This window comes from Equus przewalskii, chromosome 19 (assembly GCF_037783145.1).
Source record: "Equus przewalskii isolate Varuska chromosome 19, EquPr2, whole genome shotgun sequence".
NCBI classification, from domain to species: domain Eukaryota; kingdom Metazoa; phylum Chordata; class Mammalia; order Perissodactyla; family Equidae; genus Equus; species Equus przewalskii.
Window position 1 is genome coordinate 55,476,192 of NC_091849.1, and position 26,715 is coordinate 55,502,906.

At 35.8% G+C, this 26,715-nt stretch overlaps 1 protein-coding gene across 3 annotated transcripts in view; it reads right to left on the reverse strand.

Annotated features, from left to right (window-relative positions):
• Window positions 1-26,715, reverse strand: part of KHDRBS2 (KH RNA binding domain containing, signal transduction associated 2) — a 551,264-nt gene that overhangs the window by 84,054 nt on the left and 440,495 nt on the right. For all 3 annotated transcript variants that reach the window (XR_011529819.1, XR_011529818.1, XM_008525631.2), the window contains exon 7: window positions 2,590-2,672. Coding sequence is in view for 1 of the 3 variants with exons in the window: in XM_008525631.2 (XP_008523853.2) it covers window positions 2,590-2,672 (83 nt within the window). In the remaining 2 variants the exon portion in view is untranslated. The remainder of the gene's footprint in view (window positions 1-2,589; window positions 2,673-26,715) is intronic.

Here is a 26,715-nt window from a genome sequence, read left to right on the forward strand (position 1 = left end):
ATGTGATGCATATGATTATGAATATTGTACTCTCTTTGAGGGATGAGGGTCTTGTTTTTATCCCCATAGCGTAGCTACATACTAGACCTGACATTCATGTGTTCAACAATCATCTGTTCAGCTTATACCCTATGAAAGACTCAATGCCAGGTGCTGTGAAGGACCAGAGTGTGTATCAGACAAGGGCTCTGGGCAAGTAGTAAGAGTGATAAGGGATGTACACAAATGGTCCCAATGTGAGGCAGAGAGAGAAAGTGCCATAGAGAAATAAAGATATGGTGCTATTGGAATTCAGGGTAGAAACAGATTATTCACAAATAAAGGGTAAGAAAGGACTTTGGAAGCTTTGGCTTTTGAGCCAGGCAGAAGAGGACCAGAAGAATTTAACCATAGAAAAGTGAATGGATAGGAAAGGGAAAAGAGAAGGTATCAGAAGTCCATGGAAAATGGCTTTTTACATATAAATTATACTTCATTGAAACAAGATAAAATGTTTTTTCCAAAATTATTCTATGTTGCCATTACTTTTTATACATAATTATGTTCAATTAACTTAGCATTCGCTTTTCAAATATTCAAAGATAAATTATCCTAATCCTTAATTTTTTTCTTCTTCCTTGTCTCTTAGAATGAGTTAAGCCAATTTAAATCTCAAGAGAATAAAGATGCAGAAAGTTTCTCTCTTTCAGAAAATTATTCCCAAATCTCTACCAGCTGAATGGAGTAGCTCTTTAGAGCTACAAGAAATTATTTTATCCTATTCTAGGTGTGTTTGTAGTGTGTGGTAATTGTGTTTTCTACCAAATAGTTTCTGAAACAAGTTATAGAACTTTATTATCACTATTTTCTATGCACTAATATACAATGATGAACAAGCAATTGATTGAAAATATTAGCAGATATTTTAAATATGTAGCCAATTTGTATATAATACTCTATTCAGGGTCTCTCATGTGATGCGAAACTTGGCCCCAACCTAAACAACTGTGCTGTGTTCCAATATGTAATTCAGACAATTAGGCTATTTCCCGCAGTAGAAGCTCTTGGCTCCCAATGGCTTTTTTATTCAACCTACTATAAATTAACCGATTCCTCAAAATTGAAGATGGCCATTTCCATAATTATATCTTGTTATGCTTAGCTTTAAAGGTATCAGTTCATACTAATTTTTTTCCTATATTATTTCCTACAGTATTCTCTCTAAATAGAATCTCCCTTCACCCCTTTCTCTATGCTGTCCCTCAGGCCATGAAAAACCCAGACTCATACAGTACATGTAGCTTTCCTCCATTCCATAATGACCTAAAAGTTGTTTCTTTCCTTGCCACTTCCTCTCCTCCACATATTACTTGATGATGCATCCAAATCTCTTTGGGTGCCAATAAAGTTGATGAATAAATGGTCAATGCTATAATGATTTTGTGACAATTAGTCCTATTGATTTCTGTCAATCACATAGAGGGGAGAATCACTTAACTAACTCACATAGACTCCTTCTTTCCCATGAAATTTGTAACTTTTTTTTCAGGAAAAAAAACTTAGGTGATAAATTTTTCTAAAAATGCGTTTATGTCAATTTTATTCATAACTGCAGGAAAATAGAAACAACCCAAATATCCTTCAACTGGTGAATGAAGAAACTGTGGTGCATCTACACAATGAAACACTACACAGTAATAAAAAGGAACAAAATACTGATTCAGACAACAGCATGAATTAATATCAAATGCATTATGCTAAGCAAAGAAGCCAAATTCTAACGGCCACACATTGTATTGCTTCTACTTATATGACATTCTAGAAAAGGCAAAACTGTAGTGATGAAAACAGATCATGGTTTCCAGGGCCGAGGGTGAGGGGAAAGTTGACTAGTGAGCTATATGGAAATATTTTGGGCTGATGAAATTGCCCTATATCTTAATTTTTGTGGTGGTTACATGATAGTTTGGATGGGCCAAACTCATACAATTGTATCCTAAATGGGCAAAATTTACCGTACGTAAATAACACAGTACTTCAATAAATCTGATTTTAAAAAGTCAAAATTCATTGATATCACAAATTCTGAGTCAATCTAAAGACATATATGCAACAATCATTAAGAGATTCATCAAGAAAGGAAAGGAATTCTTGATTCCAGGAGACATTTTAAACATTCCCCTCTTTTCAGAATACCAATAATATTTCCTTATGTTTTGTTTTACAAATGAAAATTACATTTTAGAGGGGAAAAAAAAGCCACATTGAGAACGTGCCTTGTTTTCATTGTTGTCATAATTACAAATTCACTAAAATAATTTCTAAAAATAATAGCATTTCGTTAAATACAAGCTTGTTTAATGAGTTGATTGGTTATGATAATCGTCTAGTCTTAAAATAATGCAGTACTATTTCATTATTAGCAGTTTCAAGATTATTATCTCTTACCTCTCACAGTCTAGTAAACAACTTCATAATTCAGAAAGACAATGGAGGAAAACGACTGCTAGAAACTCTCACATAATATATCTGATATTTAGATACAAGAAACAAAATGGCAGGCTTAGAAATGATCCTGAGAAGGATGCTTTAGATAAAAAAATGCCTTACCTTTGCGTTTGGGTGGGATAGCTGTTATCATAAGTCTCATATGTCTGGTCATCATATTCACCCCCGTAGCCATCATCATACCCCTGAGGCAGAAAATGGCAGAAAGACCCATTAGCAATCAGTTTTATTAACTATGATCTGTTTTTGCTTAAAGAGATATTATATAATGCGATCTTGATTTATGTTTGGGTAGTTACTCTGCATCACATTTTACTGGATTAACAACTTCCACACAACCTCAAGCAATATATTTCATGGATCAGATATTAATGTTCAGTAATTAAACTCGGCATATCATTGATGTGGCAATACCTACCCTAGGATTTACTTAAAATTTCGATCAATACTAATCAAGACAATTAAAGAAATTTAGAATAAATTTTTCTTTTGAAAATATTATAAGTAGATAAGGACAGTTATGATAAACTAATGGTGGTGCCAATATATCTGTTCCCACCCCACTGAGAGTTTTTCTTCCCCTAATAATAATCATAATTAAGATTAAAACTATAAAATTCACGATCCCTAACCTGTAGTCAACTTTCAGTAAAAAAGATGTAGCTATCATTGCAACAAAAAAAGAGCAAGGAAAAAAGGAAAGAACGAAAGAAAGGAAGGAAGAAAAGGAGGGAGGAAGGAAGGAAGAGAAAAAGAAAAAAGGTAAAATAGAGATCTTTTATTTTTTGTGCATTCTACGGTTTTCAAGTCTCATAAACAATGCTGTGTGGTGAGTTTAGTTATCTGACTAAATTAACGCTAACAAAGCTAATGAAGATTTGTCACTGCAAAATGTGCAAGCAAGCTAGCAATTATGCACTCCAGTCACCAATCATTCTGCAAGTGATTTAGTTTGTTTCCCTTTGTGGTCACTGACTTTATTCCAAACCCCAGTCAGCCATCTCGACTACTTCTGAAAAACCTATAGCTTTTCTGCCTCCGCTGGTACATCTCTTTCCCTGGAATGTACGTCCGTCCCACTCCACCAGTTCATAATTTCATTTCCATCTGGAGGCTTATAAATCTCTCTCTTTATCATGCTCAGAAATTTAAACAAAAAATGTGCAGATGTGAAAGTTTCCACATTAATTTTGACTAAGACTTTTGAGTCCATTTAATCTGAAGACTAATATTTTTCATCACCTTAAGAAAATTTTAAAAATATTATTTATTACTTTTTTATCTGGTGTACCCTTTATATAATGGTATTTATACGTGAGGTTTCTGAGTCTGACCTCAATTTCTTCTGTTTTCCCATTCATGATTTCTATTTTGTCATATCTTTGCCCTTCAGTATGGGACAGTTTCTCCATTTGATTTTTCAATATTCTAAATAGGTTCTTATAAATTTTTTTTAAATTAAATATTCAAAAGTTAACTTTAGTATATAAAAATATTACATCCCGATTACTTAAAAATAGTATTCAAGAGTTTATGTCCAAAATGCAGCACCTCCTTATCTTGTCTTCAACCTCCAGTTCTCATTTAGCTTTTTCATCTATTATTTTAGCATTTATTTTTCATTGCTAAGTAATAAGGTTAAATTAATGTTGCTTGATTTATAAATCTTAGTGGTTTTTTACTGACTACGCATTCAGATTGTTAAGGATTTATTTCTATCATAGATTCTTCCCCATATTCCTCCCTATAACTGTCTTCCTAATATAGTTTCATCATAATTTTTTCTAAATAGTAAATGTCTACGTTATTATTGAGTAATTATAAATAATTATTATGCATTATTGAGCCAAACAGATTAATATAATTCTAGTTTTTATTTTCCTCTTTTTGCTGAGGAAGACTGGCCCTGAGGTAACATCGTGCCCGTCTTCCTCTACTTTATATGTGGGATGCCTACCACAGCATGGCTTGCCAAGCGGTGCCATGTCCGCACCCGGGATCCGAACCAGTGAACCCCGGCTGCCGAAGCGGAACGTGAGCACTTAACCACTGTGCCACAGGGCCGGCCCCAAGTGAAGAATTTTAATTAAAGAGAAAAATTAAAATACTAGTTCAATGAGCACTTATCTACTCTTTATCTAGATATGTCAATTGTTGATATTTTCTCCCATTTGCATTATCTCACTTTATATACACATTTTTTCCTAAACAATTTGCAAGTCTGTTCCAGAAATATATTTTATCCTAAATACTCCTGAGTATAAGGATATTCTCCTACATAAATACAATATTATTACTCCCTCCCAAAAGCTCACAATAATTCTTTAATATGATTTACTGTGAAGTCCATAGTCAAAATTCTGCAATTGTCAAAAACGTATCTTTTATAGCTATTTAAAAACATCAGAATCCAATCAAGATCCATGAATTGCATTTAGTCACTGTATCTGTTTATAACTGTTTAGTATTTTTAGAACCAGGACATTCCTCCAGCCTTTTCTGCTTTCCATAACACTGACTTCTTGAGTCGTCTACACTCGTTGCTTTGTAGGCTGCCGCACATTCTGAATTTGTCTGATTCGCATAGTTATATTCTGATTCAATATTTTTTGAAGAATGCTACGTATGATATTGTGTTGAACATTTACCTGACTGCAAAGTTTTGAATTCTGGCCCCATGCTTGATTGATAGGCTGCATATAGAAGTTTAGGCTGAAAAATGATTTTCAATCAGAAATTTGAGTGCTTTGATTCAATGTTTCCTATTGTACAATGTTTTCTACGTTGATGTTGAGAATTCCTACAACTTATACGTGACCTAGTTTTGCTTTGTTTCATTTCATTCTTTTCCCTCTCTGGATGCTTTTACAATTTTTATCTCTGATGTTCTGAAATTTCACAAGGCTGTGCTTACGTGTGTGTTTCCTTTCATTCCTTGTGCTGGGCACTCAATGAGCTCTCTCAGTGTGGAAGCTTATATTCTCCAGCTCTGGGAGATGTTGCTCCACTTTTCCTCTCTCTTTCTAGAACTCTTACTAGTGAGGTACTAGATCTTCTGTATTGGTACATTAATTTTATCTTTTTGTCCTATGTGACAGCCCTTAATCTTTTTATTTTACTTAATGGGAGAACTCTATAAATTCATCTTCCAGCCATTCTGTGAAATATTTAACTTAAGTTCCACACACACACACACACACACACACACACATACATTAATAACTATTAGGAGGTGAAGAGGAGGTTTCCATGTTCTCAGTGAAATTTAAGCATCCCCTTCTCATCCCGAGGCCTCATCTCCCCTCTGAGGGAACAAGAGTTAACATCCCTGTTGGAATTTTCAGTGCCGCAACAAGCAGGGCCTGCTCCCAGCTCTCCGTCCTGGAGATCCACCTGGGTCAGTAACTGGGGCATTAATGATATTTGCCACAGGGGCCTCAGAGGATGAAGCCTCTTTTCAAGCATCCAGGCTATTGTTCCTGCACCAAGGTTATAAAAGTACGGCTTCATTCATCTTCACTCTGATCTCAAGAGTTGAGTTGTTGCTTCCAACAAAAGGCAAGCCAGTTTTGTTTTGTCTTGTTCCACTTGTGTGTGTGTGTTTGTTTCCCATAGCAAGGAGCTAGAAGAGCCAAGGAGGGGGGCAGGCAGATGTCTTCCGGGCCACAACACCCCTGAATTCCCTTCCTTTCCCCTATTTCCAACAGTTGAAATGCTACTGATTTCTAAAGGCCTTTTTCTCTTACATGTTCTTCAGGAAGTTTTTCCCACTCCTACCAAGCATATGGGGACCCTCTATGCTCTGAATTCTAATAGCTTGTTGCTTTTTTCTCCCTGGTACTTAGAATGTCTAAACATGTACTGTATTTTATTTTTCCACATTTTTCTCTCTTCTTTAGAATATAAGCTCCTGAAAAGCAAGGACTATATCACAGTTAATCCCTTTTTTTGGATGCCTTGTGGTGCTTAACATAATGTATTCCATAGAGTATTCACTCAATAAATATGTACTGAATTGTTAAATTAGCACGAAGACTGTTCTCAACCAGTGTGGATAAGGATGGACGTATCAATCACTAGAACAGGAATCTTTCAAATGATGAATAGAGAGCAGTGTCGCCTCTATTTATGAAGAATAGCTTCACCAGTTGGTCTGCAGAAGACAATTACATTTTCCTTCTTCACTTAAACTTCTATGTTTTTTAAAGTCTTACATAGAAAATCCACAGAATAGATAGAAATCCTTCCCGGCAACCTGCAATTTCATAAAGCAATAGTGCAGTGGTCCCCAAACAATTGTATACTTACTATAAAAAAGAAAGTACCTGTGGATACTTGTACATAATCTATTTTTATTTTCTAATATGATGTAAATATTTATCTAGTTTTCTTAAGACGAATAAAAATATGGATCATGCTAGTGGTGTTCTAAGATAAGTCACTAAAATAGACATGCTCCCTAAAAAGCCAGTCAGTATCTGCAAGAGATTTAAATTAAATATGAATATTCAACTAAGAAATCAAAACATAAAAGATCAAAAATTCTAAAAATATTTTTTTTCCCATTTTTGCTCCATTGTTTCTGCTGTTTACTTTGAAAAAAATTGCCATCTTATGTCCCGGCCTATTAGCACATTTCTACTACAAGATTAAGACTGTTTCCAATGCTACTTAAGTTATCATGATCTCAAAGTAGAATTTCTTAAAATATAAAGGGTATATCTGATGTGTCAGTAAAAGGAAAACCTTTTACAATCAAACATTTTAAGTTTATTTCCTTCTAGCCAGAGAGAGACGATTTGACATCTCTCACAACAAGGGAGATAAGATTCATTTTTTTCTGGAATATGGTCACGAAGAATCTCTCTTCTATCTTGAATCTCTTCATATTTGTGAAGTTATAAATTCTTTAGCTTTCTATTCTTTGAGCCACATAAAAGCAGCTCCTTAGGGAACACAATCTTGGCTATTTTCCAGGTCTTCACAAGGCCTCTACAATTTACTGAAGGTACAATCTGAAGTGTAGGGCTGACACGAAGACCTGAGCAATAAAGAAACAAGAGGACTTTTTTTTTTGGTAGTTTCGTATGAATTACAGATCACCTTATACACCTGAGTATTGGGCAAAGCAGCATACAAGATAGACGCATATAACTATAAACACATAGTTACAAAAAGCCAGTCCTTTTTAAATCTCCTTTGCAGAATGTATTTTTCTGCCCTAATAAGCCTACTAATTTTTCAATTTAAGGAGGTCATTTTGATTTAAAAACCCTTCTTGAACTATGATTTCTGCACCAATTTTGGGTTTTTAAATCTAAATAATGTTGGCCCTACACATAAGCTTATAATAATAGTAATTTATCAGACGTTATATTAACCACTGAATTACCTATTATCCAGGCATTAGACATAAAAGAAGAATAAGATAGAATTCCTGTCTTTGAGAGGTTCTCAGACAGTGGTGTTCTGGTAAATGTTCAACAAATGCTTCTCCAAAAATATTATATGCACATGCATGTATGTGTGTTTGTACACATAATTTCATTATAAATTTTACTGACATAAAGCATACAATTTACAAATAAAAATCAAATGTTCTATTTACTTTATACTTAAAATTAAACTTTATATTTAATTTATATTAAAAACAAAATTTATAGCATGCAATTTACAGATAAAATATAGAATTTATTGTAAGTTTTATACATAGACTTCAGTGACTTGCTATCTTTTGCCAAATCTACTATCAATTTTTATAATTCTGTTGTTACAATGATACAACCATAAATCACAAGACAGATAACTACTCATTACTATCCAATTCAGCAAAGAAGAAATCCCTGAATTGATGAACATGTATAATTCTGAACTATGAAAGTCATTCGAAATTTTCATGTGTTTTGGCAAATAAAATGAAAGGTACAACTCACATCTGCATGTTGGAACTTAACTCATTTGTCAGTGTTGTGAGCAAATTTGGTCTGCATTGGATAATGGTTTTCACAAAATAGAAGAATGTTTCCTCAGTTTTATGTTTTATTCATAATGTAAAGGCTATAGAGATAATATAAAGTTAAATCTGTATTATTAAGATTTTCTCCTTAGTTTTCTTAAATCTACGTGATTAACATAACAAAACATCAAGTCCTGGCATTTAGCATTTGTCAATATCTGTGGTAAATATTCTCTCACCGTGGCTGATTCCAAGCTATCAACGTGATGTCTTTAAAAACAGATTTGGGAAGAGATAAACAGTAGCACACCATTATGTATTTCCCACCATACAGATACAGTAGACATAAATAACCTAGGGTTATTATAGGTTGTAACAAAAGAATTAGATATTGATGAGTTTTAAATATTAACTATCTTCGTCTTTAATGCAATTTATTTAATTTTAAGTTTATACAATTTAATTTTTAATAATGACTGTGTTTAACAACCAATTTGCAAAATTCCTAAAAATTTGACAAGGAATTTCATTAGCCAGCACAAATCAGCTCTCGCATATCATTGCTCTTGGCCTACTAGGGGAGGCCAACAGATGTATAAAAAATTGAAATACCATGGGGCCAGCCTGGTGGTGTAGTGGTTAGGTTCGCACAGGTCAGGCCACCATGCTTTACATGAACACAATGTTATAAGCCCCACTTCCTCCCTTGAATTCGTCCTGATCTCACTAGGAAACGAAGGTACAAGCATCAGCTGTAATAAAAATAATCAGGTTTTCTACAAGCAGACCCCATTCTATAAAGAGTATCAGTCTTGAATTTATAAAAAGATGTTAGTTTTTGAAAGGCCTTGCTGTAAAATCCCCATACCAATACATGTTCTTAACATTGATCTGACAACTAGAAGGACCTGCAACTAAGATATACAACTATGTACGGGGCGGGTTTGGAGAGATAAAGCAGGAAAAGAAAAAAAAAAAGATTGGCATCAGTTGTTAGCCCAGGTGCCAATCTTTAAAAAAACAAAACAAAACAAAACATTGAATGTGACAATCTCTGGTGTGTGCCCATGTGTATATTACATTACCCTACAGACACCAAATCAAAAATTCTGACAAAAATGGAAACATAAATAGAATATATTAAATTTCCTCTAAATATAGAGTTTTTCTAATCAGCACGAATTTCTGGAGGTTTTAAAGATTTCTTGTAAGTCAGAAAAGGGAATCATCACATAAATTTTTTAGAACATCTCTCACCACATATTTTGGAAAACACATATGTTTCCAAAATATCATATCATGTTACTGACAGTTTGGCTAGTGGTTATTGTATTTAGTTTTACCTATTTAAAAAGTTAAGTTGGACCCTATGAAGTTGCTTTTTTATAAGTCAAAATATATATTTATATATATATGTAATATATATATGTGAAATATAGTTCAACCTAATGCTAATATACAAAACTATAAAACTGGAATGTTTTTATCAACTAAAGAAAAGCAAAAATGTCATATGATCCCGGTAAGTTATTGTGGCTTCCAGAAAAAATCATTTGGAAATTTAAATGATATGAAATATCATTCTGGCTCTGTTATATACCTACACTTTCTTCAAAGACTTTTAAATTTAACAGTCTTGGTGACAGATTTAGCATTTCGTCATTATTCTCATTTTGGGTTTTAATTTCTGTTAAAGGTCAGTGGGTATTAAAAGAAAATAAAAGGAAATAATGTGAAATTTTCTAATACAATCGAGAGAAAAAGAAAATAAAGTCAAATATGCAATCAAGAACCATAAAATATTCTAGAATGAGGTAATTTAATTATGAGGGTCAAGATCATAAATCTGTCACCAAACACTAAAATACTAGGCACAGAAGCAATTTGTAAATGCTGCCCTTTAATGTTATTGAATATAATTAACAGGTCAGATAGGAACTTGACATTTAACTTTCTTTATGAAGTGTGGTTATTTCTTACAAACATATGGTCCTTTCTTAACTTAATGAGCTAAACTGTAAAATGCACAGCATGTCCACTCTGTATATGATCTCTTGTTACTGCAAAAGCACTTCATGCTAATTCAAATTAAAAAACATATCATGAAATATTAAAACAAAAACAACATGGAATGCTAATGTTTTAATAGTCAATATTCCCTTAGGATGTAAATGATCAATGCTTATGACAAGTATTTGCTTGACCATGGTTTATTTATACTTTCTCATGTTTCTTTTCTTAAAAGTTTTATTTTTATGTGAATATCTCCCTAAATTTTTATCATACATTCTCTGCTTGATGTTGTATAGATGAGTTTCTTATAAAATAGAAAGGATTTGAATAGTATCGTCTATCTCTTTTTTCCCAGGGAAAGAATGTGCCTATTACAGATTACTGACTGGTTTAGAATAGCATGGTGATGGCTACCCCTCAATGTGTAGCTTTTGTTACTGATGCAGTAGGTCAGCTCACTCACTCACTGTGTGAAGTCATTATCTGTTCAAAACCATCCTACAGCATAATGGTCCACACAGTCCATGAGGAGTCACTATACCTAACAATCTAGCTCTGCAATCAAGTAATACTTGAATTTTCTGAAAGTTTTCTATGGAAATCAGTGAATAAGTCCCTAATCAGCGGATGGCACTCTATTATATCTTCATCTTCTTTATAGGTTGGAGCCATCAAACAATTTTCCCATATATATAGATACACTCAACATGAAGGTTGGAAATAACATATTTCTGACATCTAACTTCTTTGAAATTAAAAGCTCCCCAAAAACTACAAGACCATCTCTGACAGCCATGCATATGCATATTCTATACTACAAAAGTAATCTCTGGGGAGGCTAACTCTAACTTTTAAATCAACTCAGCAAAATCAAATAACAAACCTGAGCAGATACACCTGGAGGTTATGTATATTTAAAGATGAAATTAATAATATTTCATTCAAGTGAACAACATTCGGATTCATACACAAAAAGCATGTGCTTGGAGACCACTACGTGCCAGTATGTGAAGTATTTCCTTAAAAACCTAAATCAATTCTATAAGGTGTGTTTTATATCTTTACACCCACTTTACAGGTTAGGAAACAGAAATAATTTTATGAGTTCATAGCCTGTTAGCAAGTGGTCCAGCTAGAATTCAAATCCAATCTCCGGCACTGTCTAATGCTTAATCTTTAGTTGTTTTACTAAAGGCCTAATATCATTAATAGTAAAATATGTCTCATGACTATTTTAAAATCATTTTGAGTATGTAAGTTTTTCATAACAATGAAAACACAGTTTGAAGTTTTAGCCGTTAAAACACATATGGGAGAAATAATTTTAAAACATTTTGGGTTAATAATTTTTTAAATATTTTTTTAAAAGCCATGTTCTACCTTTAAATGTCAAGAACTCTGCAGGGTCTGAGATTTTAATCTATTTATAAGTTAACAAGCTAGCCTGTTACTCTTTCACGATGCCGGCAGAAAACACGAGACTCCTGGGTCAGAAACAAGGGGCTTCATTACTTATAGCAAAGCAATAGCCAGAGCTTCATACACTCATTGGGTCGCATTTCAAGAAAGGGAGAGTGAGTTTAGGAAATCTTAAAGTAAGCAGAAGCAAACCTACTCTTTTTCTGGGGGAGATGGTTTCTCATCCCTCAGTGTTTCTTCCTGAAAATATAGTCCTGAGAAGTCGCGTGGGTAAAGAGTGGTCAAGCCTTGTATTCTTGGCTTACCCAGGCAGAAAGCGCAGGGGCACTCAGCGTCTGTGGTGGATTGCAACTCCCAAGAAGAAATGAGCAAAATGCATGAAATCTAGGAGTCCTTTAAAAGTGACTTACAGTCTTGAGAAAGGAAGGAGAGATTATTATAGTGTTTCCCTGATTATTGAATATCTGAAGGCTAGGTCAGCAGAGGATAATATGTCTTTAATTTTATCTTGTTTTATCTTTTCAACAGAATTGAATGTGCTTTCTCCTTTTTTACTCTGCATTCCTTTTGTCTCCTAGACATCTATAATGTTTTACCCAAAGGCAGTGCCAGCCAGCAACCCTTTTCTATTAGTAGCAATAGACATTGTCAATTTGTGACATACTATCTCCTGAAACATAGATACATATTTTTAGTGAGGCTCCATGGTTCCTGCAGAATATTAACATTTTCTACCAGAATGATTTCAAATCTGCTTCCCTTTATTGGAAAGAGTGACTAAAAATTAATTTCCAAAGTTTTCTAAGTTTCAAAGCTCATCTAACTATATTTTTGGTGAAAAATACTAGGTAATGTAGTTTAAACTTCCAAGTAGGTGATTCTTAACCATGAACACCTGTATTCATTTTTTGTTAAAAAACTATACAATAAACCAAAGTATATCATAAACTCTAGATTAATAAGAATAATAAACCTTAGTGCTTGGTGAGGACAGAGGGAAGCAGTAGCTATTTATAGAATGCTTCTAGGCTATAATTCAAAAGAGGTCTCCCGTAATATCATAGTTTTATTTTTCCCTAGTACGCCATGAGAGGTTGCTAACTTTGTGTTTCTTGAAGAGACTCATTTGTCAGTAGGGTTCCCCCATCCCCATTTTTATAAATTCCTTTTAACACTTAGAAATCAGACAGCAATATGCTAAATCTAGTTAATGAACAGACTTAGGACTAATGAAACTGGAAGTTTACAGTAATGTACTAATGAGAACCAGTTTGCTAATGGATCCACTTTAAATGTGTTAATGCTTTATGTACTTCACATGGCAGGCATCATTACTGCTTCAGAATAGAGCCCAAAGCAAACGCTTTACAGTCAGTGGTAGGAGTCTCTAAGGCCTTCTAAGCCACTCAACAATAAAAAAGACAGATAAAACTGGTAAAGGCTGTCATGTCCAAGAACAAGATCAAGTTTTAGAAGGCAACTCATGTTTTTCACCCATAAGTACCAAAAGGTTAAAGATGAATAGAAGGGCATTGTCATATCTTAATATATTTCTAATCATATGAAGCCAATGGGCTGGCCACACAAGGGGAAAGTTTTTCTTTTAAGGCCTTTTTATCTCTAATAATCTAGATGGAGCCTTGAGGTTGCTGCTGTGTTTTATTTGCTATTTTAAGCTAGAAGAAACCAAAGCCTAAAGAGTTGTTAACATCATCATAGCTGACCTGATTCTAGTGATCTAATTCAACCTATATATGGCAAGGGATAAATTAGAAGAAAACAAAACAGAATCCTCAAATTCAGCCTCCCATAGTGACTCCTGCCACTCTTCTTGGTAATATGATTTTGGTTGTTGAAACAGGGATTTCACAGCTTGTAAAACAAGAGTGTGAGAGCATGATGCATCTATTTAACATTTTTCAATATTTCTTCTTCAAAAGTATTTGAGTTCTGATCTTTAGAAACATTTTTTCAATTAGAAAGCAATTTAAGAACCTATCATTTACATTCATAAATAAAGCAATTTTGATAGTTTGTTTTACATAACTATCACTTTCTAATAAGTTATGCACGAGGCAAATGAATATCAAAATTACATAATAATGTCATATAAAGCAGTTAGGTAATTTTCATTTTTATGGTGATTTTTTTCTGTCACAGGGTACCATATATAATAAAACTTCTTTTATTATCCTGCGAGGAAGGCATTTCTACTCTTTTTTCACTTTCTATGATTAGAAATATATTAAGATATGACAACACCCTCCTCTGCATCTCCAACCTTTTGGTACTTATGAGTGAAAAACATGACTTGTCTTCTATAACTTGATCCTGTTCTTAGTCATGACAGCCTTACCAATTTTATGCTTCTGGAAAGTCTGTTTCGGCAGTGCTTATTTTCATGGGAAAATATAAATATTCATATGAACTTATTAAAACTAAAGGATTTATTTTGACATTGTTCAAAAGGGAGGGGTCTCACTGCTGAATTAGGCTTAGTTCTGGTCTTTAATATTCTATTTTTTAAATTACTCTGACTTTGGTCAGGGCCGACATTTTTTTTTTTTTTAAGCTACCTCAGGCTCTCCGGGTGCTGGTGATTCAGGCCACCTTTGAAAGCAGCAGCCCTGGAGGCGGCATGTGTGAGTAAACCAGGGCTCTCCACCTCTATTGCAATCCCACTCGCTCTAGGTCAAGCTTCACATGAGATTTCTTAAAAAAATTCAGTCTAAAATGTTTCAAATATGTTGGTGTAGAGCATTCTGCTTTATTAAACATTTTTACATGTTCTATTGTAACCACCAAATGTAAGCTATTTGTTCTGAAAATATCAGTTTGCTGTACAGAAACTCAAATTTCTATCAAAGGATCATTCGAATTGCTACACTATTCTATAAACTATTCATTTTCTCTGTGGTGATTCATTGCTTTCCAAATTTGACATTGTGTTGGCTCATAATGTTAAAACTCCTGTTGCATTTCACACTTGGAGACTTCTTATATATTAGTGCAGTGCTGGCCAATGGATCTTTCTGTATTGATGGAAATTTTCTGTGCTCTGTGCTGTCCAACGTGGCAGTCACCAGTCAGATGTAGCTATTGGGCACATAAATGTGGGTAGTGTGACTGAGGAACTGAATTTTCAATTTTCATTAATTTAACTTTAAATTTGAGCGGCCACATGTGGCTACTGGCTACCATATTGGACACGGAAGCACTAGTGAATAGATATATATGAAATATTCAGCTGCCCAGAAAGTTTTTAATGTCTGTTTTCCTTTTCAGTTCAAACTTAACCATAGAGGGAGAAGAAGCCAAAGAAGTTAGATTTTATCAATGATGTCATTTTGATAGCAAAAAAGAATGTCTTTTGAATATGCCATCCACTCCCCCGTCCTCTTTTCCTGCCTCATTTTAGAAATACCCTTGATTTTCTCTTTTGTGATTTTGAGTGATTTTGCTTCCTAATGAAAGAGATGGACTGGGAGCTTGGGTGGCATTTTCGATAGACTTACTCCTTTGAGAGTATTCCAAGGTAAAATGAAGAAACTGTTAATGACATAATAATCTCTAGTAGTTCTGAGAAAATTTCAATATGCAAACATCCAAACAGGAGCAAAGAGCAATGAGCTTAGGGAAAATGACAAACACTTCTTGACTCTGCACTCATCCTTCTTACAATCATTTTAAAGAATCAACAAAAGAGGGGAAAAAATAGACCCATATGTCTGCATCTTTGGTGATTTAAAGACTGCTATCTTACAGCAGAATCTTATGTTGTCGGTTCTGCTATATTCCTTAGCTTTTCTTTATAAACTAGTGGAATGACCTCTGGGTTTTACACTTAACAAGGATTTCAACATTCACGAAATGGATGATGAAGAGTTATTTTAAGAACATGTAAGATTATCGTGTGGAAAAGGGTAGAAGACACCAGAAGAACTTTTATGTGTGCTATCACGCTTTGTTTTAAAGAACAACAACAAAACAACATTCTTGACAAAAGGATCTTAAATATAGGAAGAAGAAAATAGGGATGGAGAAGAGCATCACAAGAGATGAAAAGTCATCTTCTAAAAGTCTGTGACATGCTTAAATCTGAGGCCCATGAATAACAGACAACTTTGATTCCAGTGACAACTGGTAACAGAAAGAAAAGCAGCTTAATGATGAGGTGAGGCCAGTGCAAGGATTGGTAAATACACAGAACAACAAGGGAACAAGCCGGTCTACGGGGTTCAGGATCTTTCTGCCTGGATTTCTCTTAAACCTCCTTGATTAAGACTCTTCTGGCCACACAGCACATAGTGGGCTTTGTCTTTCTGAACCTGCGCTGTTCTTTTCACATGTTCTAGACTTGTAGCTGCAGGCACTGTCAGTCATGCCCACTCACCCCGTCATCCAGACAGGCGCTCTGCTCACCATCTCTACCCTACTTCTTTGAAAAGCAGTCAAGCATTCCCAGACAAATCTATCTTCTCATTCTGTGCCTCTAGCTCTCCTTTCTAAGCTTTTAAGGTTTATTTCCCTCTTTCATATTTTCCTTTTTTACCAGGGAGTTACCGCCTCTCTTCTCATTTATGCCCAAACAAGGAAAAAAAAACCCAAGAACTAGGAGGGAATAAATCATCACAGAGATGGTCAAATTTGACATATATTCTAGTTCTTGCCAAGAAATCCTATGTCGAATTCCTATGTTTCTTTTTTTATCTTGAGTAGCCTTGCATATAAATGGGGTTATAATATGTCTTTATCAGGAATAAGGCAAATGATGATGGTAATTATGTTATTATGATCATATATACCTTCAAATACACAAATACATAATTTTACATTACATTATGTCATAGTAGTATAGTAAAAGAATTTCGAGTGACATATTCTGGGACCTGTGCTAAACACTTTAGCTAGATTATCTCATTTATTGTTAGGAGGCTGCTACTGTTATCATCCCCATTTTACAACTGAAGAAACCCTCATACGATTTCTAAAGTGAAATCATAACCACCTAAAGGACCAGTGTCTCAACTTCCGGAATTTTCGAATAACCCTTCATTTTCGATTACATATTTTTCAAAATTTATACTCAGCTTTATAACTGCTGCAACTAATAACAGCTTCTCTATATTGATTCCTTCATAGGGGATTATGTGTGTGCATTTTTAATCATCTGAGTTCTAGGGAACTAGGAACGGCCAGCCAGTCTGGCTGTGGGGTCTATCCATGAAAGAAATAGTAAGAATTGGGTATGAAATAAACTTCTCAGGGGTCATACCCAGTGGGATGTGTCCTATTGCAGAAGCCCAAACTTTATAAGGTCACACATAGAAGGGAAAGACGCTCAGAGAAAAGAAGACAGGACCATCGGCTAAATGACACAGGCTGAACTGTCCAAGATGCCATCCATCACATTTTTGCTAAATAGATACAACACCTAAATGCCGAATAGGACAGCATTTCACCTGGAAAAGCAGGAAGGAGCTACTAACCCAATTCTGGGGATTAGCCAAATTGGCACACTCTGATGGAGGGGCCTGTTAGCGCAAAGAAGCTTGAGGAAGTGTATTAGTTTGTTAGAGCTGCCATAACAAAACACCACAGCCTTGGTGGTTTAAACAAAAGAAATTAATTTTCTCAGTTCTGGAGGATAACTCCAAGTCCAAGATCAAGGTGTCAGCAGGTTTAGTTTCTGAAGCCTCCCTCCTTGGCTTGCACAGGGCTGCCTTCTCACTGTGTCCTCACGCAGTCTTTCCTCTGTGAATGCACATTCCTGTTATCTCTCTGTGTCTTAATCTCTTTAAAGGCCCTATCTCCAGCTACAGTCAGTCTAGGTGTTAGGGCTCCAACATACGATGGGGTGGGGGGCACAATTCACGCCATGACAGGAAGTAAGGCACCAAAAACACAGGAAAGGGGGGAAGGCCCTGAGACATCACAGGTCTAGGGATGGGATTTGGGCCAAGTCTAGTCAGACTGCCATGGGCCAGAGAGTCCCATTCAGCATTCTGGATGATACTTATATTATTCTGCAAGATAAGGATTACTTTTCCCATTTTGCAGGTGAGAAGAGTAAGGTTCACAGGGTTTAAGCAATTTTTTCAAGCTCTCACAGATTAATAAACAGCAGATAGGATTCAGCCTAACTTTTATCTGATTCTAAATCCTAGCCTTTCGTCCATTAAATCATATCGCTAAATCTGCTTTTCTGTAAGCCCAAACATCCAACATAATTGTGACTAAAATACAAAAGAGTATGTTACTCCATTGCATTACTTTAAAACTTGCATTCCATTATCTTTCTCTAATATTTTTAATTTTGATTATAGACTTTAACAAGCTGAAAACCTAATTATCTCACTTGACAAACATATTTGAGTGCCTGCCAGGTGCCAGGCGCTAGTCCAGTGATTGTGGTACAGGAGTAAAGAGAAAAAAACCTCTCCACAAATGGAGCTGATGTTCTGGTTGGTGGCTTAAAGTGCAGACAGAGAATAAACAAAATGATTAAACTGAGCGTATGTTATGCTTTATGGAGATGGATATTATGGAAAAAATAGAGCCAAGTTTTCGGGGCAGGGGTAGTGGGTACGTAAATTTTAATAAGGTGGTCAAGGCAGGCTTTCCTGAGAGGCTGAGATTTTTAGAGCAGTGTTTCTATGAGAAGATGTTCTGGATTAAAATAATAACAATAATAGTAACAAAAAGAGGACTTGCAGAATTCCACTGGATCCTAAGCACTTGCTAACTTTTATCAGGTGTTTTATTCATGACCAGCTGTGTGTCAGAAAACCAACCAGAACTACACAGGACTTGGTAGTTCACAGAATGGAAGGAAAGGCATCTCTAGGGATCCAATCAACACAACATTCATGTCATTCTTCCTCACTCTCTCCCCGCTCTCTCTTCTACTCTTTCAATTTATCATTTCTCTTTGTTTTCCAGGCATCACCACTTGGCAGGGAACATAGCCTCCAGCTGCTCCAGTCACATTATTTAGCAGCTAGCCAAAGAAAGGAGAAAGTTTCTCTTTCAGCTTCAGTTTTCAAACTCCTGAAGAACTCTGATCTGCTTCGGACACATGCTTTTCTCTGTACCTATCACTATGGCTGGGGGTAAGGGATCATGACTTGAATGGTTTGGCACCCCCTAAACTATATGAGCACTTCTCAGAAAGAAGGTGATACTTTGGACAGGTAAAAGTAACTGTCCAGTGGAATGGAGCTAAACCTCTTTCTTTAAGCAGAGAAAAAATTGCAACTCATGGTCAGCCCAACTGAGTTAGTCAATCACGGTTACGCTAAACAAATTGTGGATCTTTTGCTCATCTATGTGTAGTGTTGGGATTTCAATTTTCTTCCCCAGGCTTATACGAAAGAGAACAAAATACGGAGATGGGAGGGAGGGTGGGGATATGGCAGACATGCAGAAACACTTCGATTCTGTTGCTCCCCTCTACAATTAATGTGTGTTATGAAGTGGTGCAGTAGACTGACAATGGCTCCCGAAGAGAAGCCCACGTCCTAATCTCAGGGATCTGCAAATTTTACTTTATTTGGAAAAAGGGTTTTTTGCACATGTAATTTAGTTACAGATTTTGAGATAAGGAGATTATGCTGTATTATCTGGGTGGGCTCTAAATAGCCTCCCAAGTGTCCTTACTAGAGACAGGCAGAGGGAGATAACACACACAGACAAAGGAGAAGATGATGTGACCAAGGAGGCAGAGACTGGAGTGACGCGGTCACAAGCCAAGGAATGCTAACAGCCACCAGAAGCTGGGAGAAGCAAGGAAAGATTCTCTGCCAGAGCCAGTGGAGGGAATGCAGCCCTGTTGACACCTTGATTGTGGACTTCTGGCCTCTAGAACTTGAGAGAATAAAGTTCTGTTTTTCACCAAATGTGTGGTAGCGATTTGTTACAGGAGCCATAAGCAACTAATACAGATGTGGAGGAGTAAAAAGGCAGAGATTTAACTAGAAATCTCAGCAAGTGGAGAAGCTGGAAGCTGTCTTAATGAAAACAAAACACCTGATTCAGGGATTCTGGTGGGGGCTGCAGAAAACAAGTGATGACCCGTCGCCGTTATTCATGAGTGAGGCCAGAGAACGTCACAGGCTTGAGAGCTCATCCACCCCCAGTCCTAGGTGCACTGCAGACTTTATGTTCAATAGGTGAGAAGGTGAGCCTATTACTACTTCCCAGAACTTCTGTGTCTCTCTAAACTGAGGTACATGTTTGAGAATCAAGGGTTAAAAACCCACATCACATTTAGAGCCACACAAGGGGAGGGTTTTATGAACTCACAGCAGTAATGTCCTTCTTGGATGTACTGTGTCTTACATGCTTCTTTATATCAGACATCCCGCTTGATGCAGAACCTTACACAGGACTTTGCTCATGGATTTTACAAACCTTTGCAATTGATTATTGGAAGTAAATGCAGTATTCAGTGTGGAAGCTACTTACTGACCATGGAAGAGATGTAAGCCAAGAAATAATAGAAGCAAGAAAAAGTTAGGAGAGCATAGAGAAATCAGCAACAAATAAGTATGAATTTAGGAAAATGTTTCTTAAACTGCAATTTTGAAGGCCAGTATAAGGTGTTGCTCTGGTAAAACGGAAATAGTAGCAGTGTTTTTTCAACCCATAGAGTTAATGGATAGTACATTTCAATGTTGTTTTTCCTCCAGAAATTTTCATTACAATTTTGATGTCAACACCAAATTTACAATAGAACCCAGTACAACAATATCTGTTTGAGCTCAAATTATATGAGTTAATATTCATGGAATTGCAAAGGTTACTTTCAGGTACTCTCTTCTCTGAATAGTTTGAGACGTATTGGCTTATGTTAACCTATGTGCAAGATATTATTTTTATGTTCAAAAGTGTGTGAAAATAGAACATCAATAGGGATTAGCTCTACAGTATTTTTTAAAGAAATGCTTTAGAAATTAGATATCAAAATAAATTATTTAGGGGCTGGCCCCGTGGCCAAGTGGTAAAGTTAACGTTCTCTGCGTTGGTGGCCTGGGATTCGCCGGGTTCGGATCCCAGGCGTGGACCTGCGCACCACTCATCAGACCACGCTGTGGTGGCATCTCACATGGAGGAACTGGAATGACTTGCAACTAGAATACACAACTATGTACTGGGGGTTTGGGGAGAGGGAAAAAAAAGAGGAAGATTAGCAATAGACATTAGCTCAGGGCCAATCTCCCTCCCAAAAGTAAATAAATAAATAAACAATTTAATAAAATCTTGATATTTCTCCTAGGCCCCATCCTGAGGTTCTGATTTAATTGGTCTGTACTGAGGACTGAGCATTGGTAAATTGTCAAAGTTTCCCAGATTTTGGTAATGAACAGCCAGGTTTGGGACAACTGACTTGGAGCCTTATTAGGCCTAGACTACGGAGGAAAGTTCCTAGTGGGGCTAAATGTCCACCAGAACTAGTCTACAAAACCCAGAGCCTATAAGAAAATTTAAATGCCAGGAGAACCTAGGCAGCTCCTGAGGTCAGGTCATCAACTCGAATACATGCATAAACATCAGGAGACGATCTTTTAAAAATTTACTATTCTACTCAAATAAGTGGATAGGGAGAGGGCTTGGTAAAGACTTGCTGGACCAGTAGGAGGAGTTAGGGCCCCTCAATGCTTTGATTTGGAAACTGTGCTTGTTTTTCACTTTGAGTTGCTTAAGCAACCTCCGGTTAACATACTGCTTGCAGGAAGAGTATTGGTAAGAGTGACATGTTAATACAATCATAGTCCTAACACATTAGAATCATTATTGACTAGCATACTACAGTGGCTTTGGGCTGGGAAATTTTATGCGATGACCCATTTTCTTAACGAGGTACATAGTTTTGACAAGTATAACAGATTTACAGATATACTAATTGAATTAGGGACTAATTTTCATTTGTTAAATATTTACAGAGTGCTTACTATATGTCAAGTACATTATGACTTCTGTACATTTCAGAGTTGACATATGACTAGCCCTGGACACCATTCATTAGGAAATTATTCACATCTGGAAATGCTGATCAGGAAATAAACAGCAATCCATTTTACTGAAATGTGAGACTCTAAAATAATAGTAAAAAATTCTCTCTCCTCCCTGTCACTTCTATATTTTGTTGTTTGAATTTTTAACAGCTTTATTCAACTCTAACTAACACACAGTAAACTGCACGAATAGTTTCCAAGTGCACAGTCTGACATAGGTATGCACCACCGTTCTGACACACGAATGCACAGTGAAACCATCACCACAATCAAATGATGAACTTATCCATCATCCCCAAAAGTTGCCTCATGCCACTTGCACTTCCTCTCTCCCTTCTCCCTACCCCGGCCCCAGTCCCCAGGCAATCACTGATCTGTCTTTGTCACTATAGATTCGTTTGCATTTTCTAGAGTTTTATATAAATGGAATCATACAGTATGTACTCTTTTCCATTTACCTTCTTTCACTCCGCGTAATTACTTTGAGATTCATCCATGTTTTGGCTTTCATCAAAGTTCATTCTTTTCTATTGCTGAGTAGTAGTCTGTGGGATAAGTTTGGTTATCCATTAATCTGCTCCATGTGCACTTGAGAAGAATGTGTGTGTTTTGCTGTGGTTGGGCAGTGTTCTACAAACATCAAGTAGGCTGAGTTGGTAGCGTTTTCAAGTCCTTGATATCCTTGTTGATTTTCTGTTTACCTGTTCTGTCAATTATTGAGAGAGGTATTGAAACTCTCACTGTAATTGTTGATTTATCCATTTCTCATTGCAATTCTGTCATTTTTTGCTGAAAGTATTTGAAGTTCTGCTATTAGGGGATTAAACATTTAGGATTATGTTTTGTGATGTTATGTTATTGTTAATTGGCTCCTTTATCATAATGAAATGATTTTCTTTATCCCAATTGACATGCTTTTCTCTGAAACTTACTTTGTCTGATACTAATGTAGCCACTTCAACTTTCTTTTTTTAATAGTTTTAGATATTATTTACATACCATAAAGTTCACATGTTTAACATATACAATTCATTGGGTTTTAGTATACTTTTAGAGTTTTGCAACAATCACCATAATCTAATTTTTGAAAATTTTCATCATCCCCCTGAAAAGCTTGTACCTATTAGCAGTTACTCTCCACCTCCCCCCTACCGACCCGCAAATCTCTTACTTGGCCTAGGTAACAGCTAACTCTAACGTGTCAATTCTGGGTAAGTTTTGATTGATTATTCTCTTTATTGTGTGTCATGTTGTCCTACTTCATTGCATGCCTGGTACTTTTGATTGGATGTCATCCATTGTGAAATAGACCTTTTTGGATGTTGGGTATATTTGTTTTCATATAAAAATATTCTGGAGCTTTTTTCTGGGATGCAGTTTAATTACATGGAAACCATTTTTTCTTTCCAGTCTTGATTCTACTATTTTTTAGGTGGGACAGAGCAGTGCTCAGCTTAGGCCTCATTATTCCCTATAACTAAGACCTTTGTGTGTACTCTACTCAATGTCCCATTAATAAAAAATGATGTTTCCCAGGATGAAAATTGGGAAAGGCACTATTCCGAGTGCCGTGTGAATGCTGGGCACTGTTAGTGCTGATCCTTGTAGCAAGTAATCTTTTTCTCAAATTCAGATATTTATTCACAGATATGTGCTGATCAAAATCCTGCAGATTCTAGAATTCTCTCTATGTGCATCTCTCTATTATCCAGTACTCTGACAATCTCTAGCTGCCTTGGCCTCCCTGGACTCTCAGCTCTGCCTCCTCAGTTCAGGGAGTTTGCCAGCTCTCTGAGTCCTTCCTCACTGTGTCACAGCCTGGAAACTCTCTCAAGGCTGTAAGCTCGGGCAGTTGCAGGGCTCCTCTCATTTGTTTTCCATCTCTCAGAGATCACTGTCCTTCACTGCCTGATGTGTAGTGTCATGAAACTGTTGTTTCATACATTTTGTGTATTTTTTGTTGTTTTTGATGAAAAAGTAAATCCAGTTCATGTTTATTCCATTTTGCCAGAAGCACTTGCTATCTGAATTTATGTTCTGTTTCTAAGTACAGCCTTGTATCTCTCTCCTCCACTAGATCACGACTTTTTGATGATAGATTCCATGTGGGTTTCCATCTTAACATCTACCCCCATTGCTAGCACAGTGTTTTGTATATATATTATTTGACAAACATTTGCTGATTTTGAATAGTTAAACCAACTTCCAAGTTGGGATTTGTTGAATGTTGTACATGGTACTTTTCATAACTCAGATGCATGGAAAGTTAGCTCCCCCATCCCCTTGCATTGTTTTATAACTGCATCAAATATGGCCCACAAGGGTTAATGTTTTTTCCAAAGCTAGTTAGAATCCAACATAAAAGTGCAGTCCTGTTGTAAGACTTTCAGCAAGTTACTTAATCAACCTGTTCTGGATGGTTTCTATCCACCTATAAAATGGATATAACAATACTGGCTCTAAATAAATGATCATCATGTGGCTAAAATGAAAGCTCAGCTTGTGTGTAACAGATAGAGTTTCTTCGGCAGCTATCTAAAATATTAATGAAAACAATGATTTTGCATATAGATAGTTTGATGTTCAAAGGACTCCAATCCTTTCAAAAAATTCAATGGAAAAAGCGTAAGAGAATAGTCACTATTTCTTTGTTCGAGACACTATTTCTTTGTTCAAAAACACAACATTCTCATCTAGATATCTGCTTGTACATGCAGGTTAGCAATGTTGATAACTATGATGGATACCAATCTATGACTTTCCTAACCCTGCTACACCCAAAGTACTTAGGCTCTCACATTGCTTTGTCCATTTTTTTTGTGTGACTCCATCCTTTATGTGCTTCTTAAAAACATAAAAGTTAAAATGCTATGCCCATTCCTCTCATATAGTACTTTTCTAAATGCATCACAAATAGGCAGTTTTAATAGGAATTCTGAACTTTCTTGCATCTCATAATTTAAAATATTATGAAAGTGTTATTAAAATGGACTTGTTCTTATTTCTCTCTTTTCAGAATTTTTTTGAGATTTAAGAATTTTCTGTAGTCTACTAAGTTTTAGGAGTACCTGAAAAGTTAACCAGCTTTCCTTCTAAGTACATGAAGTCAAGCTCAGTACGCTACTTGCTCCCAGTAGGTAACTCATTTCTTAATATTTGTAGAACACCAAACGATTTCAGAAAATGTAAGAGCCCTTTCATTTCCCCTGGTAGCACATTTCAGCCTCAAGTTATGGTGAACAGGAGAGCTGCCTGATACAACTGATGGGCATCATAATGGTAGCATTTGGCTAATCAAGAAAAATTAAATGAATACCAGCCGCCTAAAGGAATCAGAATGTGTGCAAAAGATTGTCGTTTCAGCTTTAATTAACTTTTGTCTTCACCCAGAACATGCTGTCTTTTAAGCCTGGCCAAACTTTTTTAAAGGTCTGAGCCTTTGGGCAGGCGCTAAATGGCAAACTTGATTTACTGGGGAAGAATTCGGTTCGCTTGTGCTTGTTTACTTATTCAGAAAATAACCTGAAAAAATAACATGCACTTAAATTAAAACAAAATGTCCTAATGTTGAACTTCATCTAAAAAAAGATGAGCTATTTAAAATACATGCTGTATTATTTTTAATTGGAAAAGTCAATTACACATGATCTGCCTAAATATTCTGAAGTGATTATAGGTGAGAGGATTCAATAAATTTATAACTGTTTTTCTAAAAGCACTTGCATTGTTCCCTTAGAGGAGGTTTGCAAACAAGTGTGGGAACAAGAAAGAACAAGGCCGCAAACTATTCTTGATACGCGTAAACCAGGAACGCTCTGGAGAGGATGATTTCCAAAAGAAAAGCCATTACCAACAGAATAGAAGATCATAAATTTTAAGAATGTTTTATGACTTCCTGGTTTTAACTTATTTGAAATGGAAGTAAGGGATCATGGAAATTTGTAGATATCCAATAATTTGGCAGAGCACCTTCCTTAAGTATAAAATCTAAATATGTTGACAGATGTAGACTTATTAAGTGACACTTTGGGAAATGCCATGGAGAAATGCTTGAGTAGTTTTGAAACTTTCTTCAATGATTGAGTGGCAAAAATTATTGTTTTTTTTAATCACATGTGGTTTATTATTAATATTAAAGATATATTCAGTGGTGAGATCCAGGCAAACAGAAAGGTTGAAACATATTGGAAATGAAATTTGCAGTAGCTTAGCTTTCAGAATATTTTCTCTAACTGTATTTTTTAGTGGACCAGTTTCATATGCTATAGGGAACAGGTATTTTTGTTGCCTTTAGGTAAGGCTTCTCAGAGGAACTGTTTTTAAGCTTTAAAATGTGTAATCAGTGAAGATGTCATGCCTGCATGATGCAAATAAGGATGCAGATTAGAGAAGGATGTTGTCAATCACAGGGGCTGGCCTCCTTTGGAATTAATCAAGGTGGCTGGGTTTGAACTTAACTGACACTTTGACTGTTACATATTTTAGAAAACAAGTACATGTCTACTTAGCAATTCCTATAAACACCTATATGATTTTGTGCCAGTGACACACAGTATTTACGTTTTCTATTATAATAATAATATGCTGGTGATATCAGCTTATAAAATTCGACTGGTTCATTTTAATCTGGAAGATTTTGTACACAGCAAATAATACACCCCTGAATACACCCCTGTTATTTATAAAACAGAATTGCAGATCATTACACTAAGGTATTTGGTACTATTTGTCTGGAGACTAACATCATAAATGCCAAATAAAAATGGCCTAGCATGGGTTCTTTAAAACTGCTGATGAAAATTCTATGAAATAAATCCATATGTG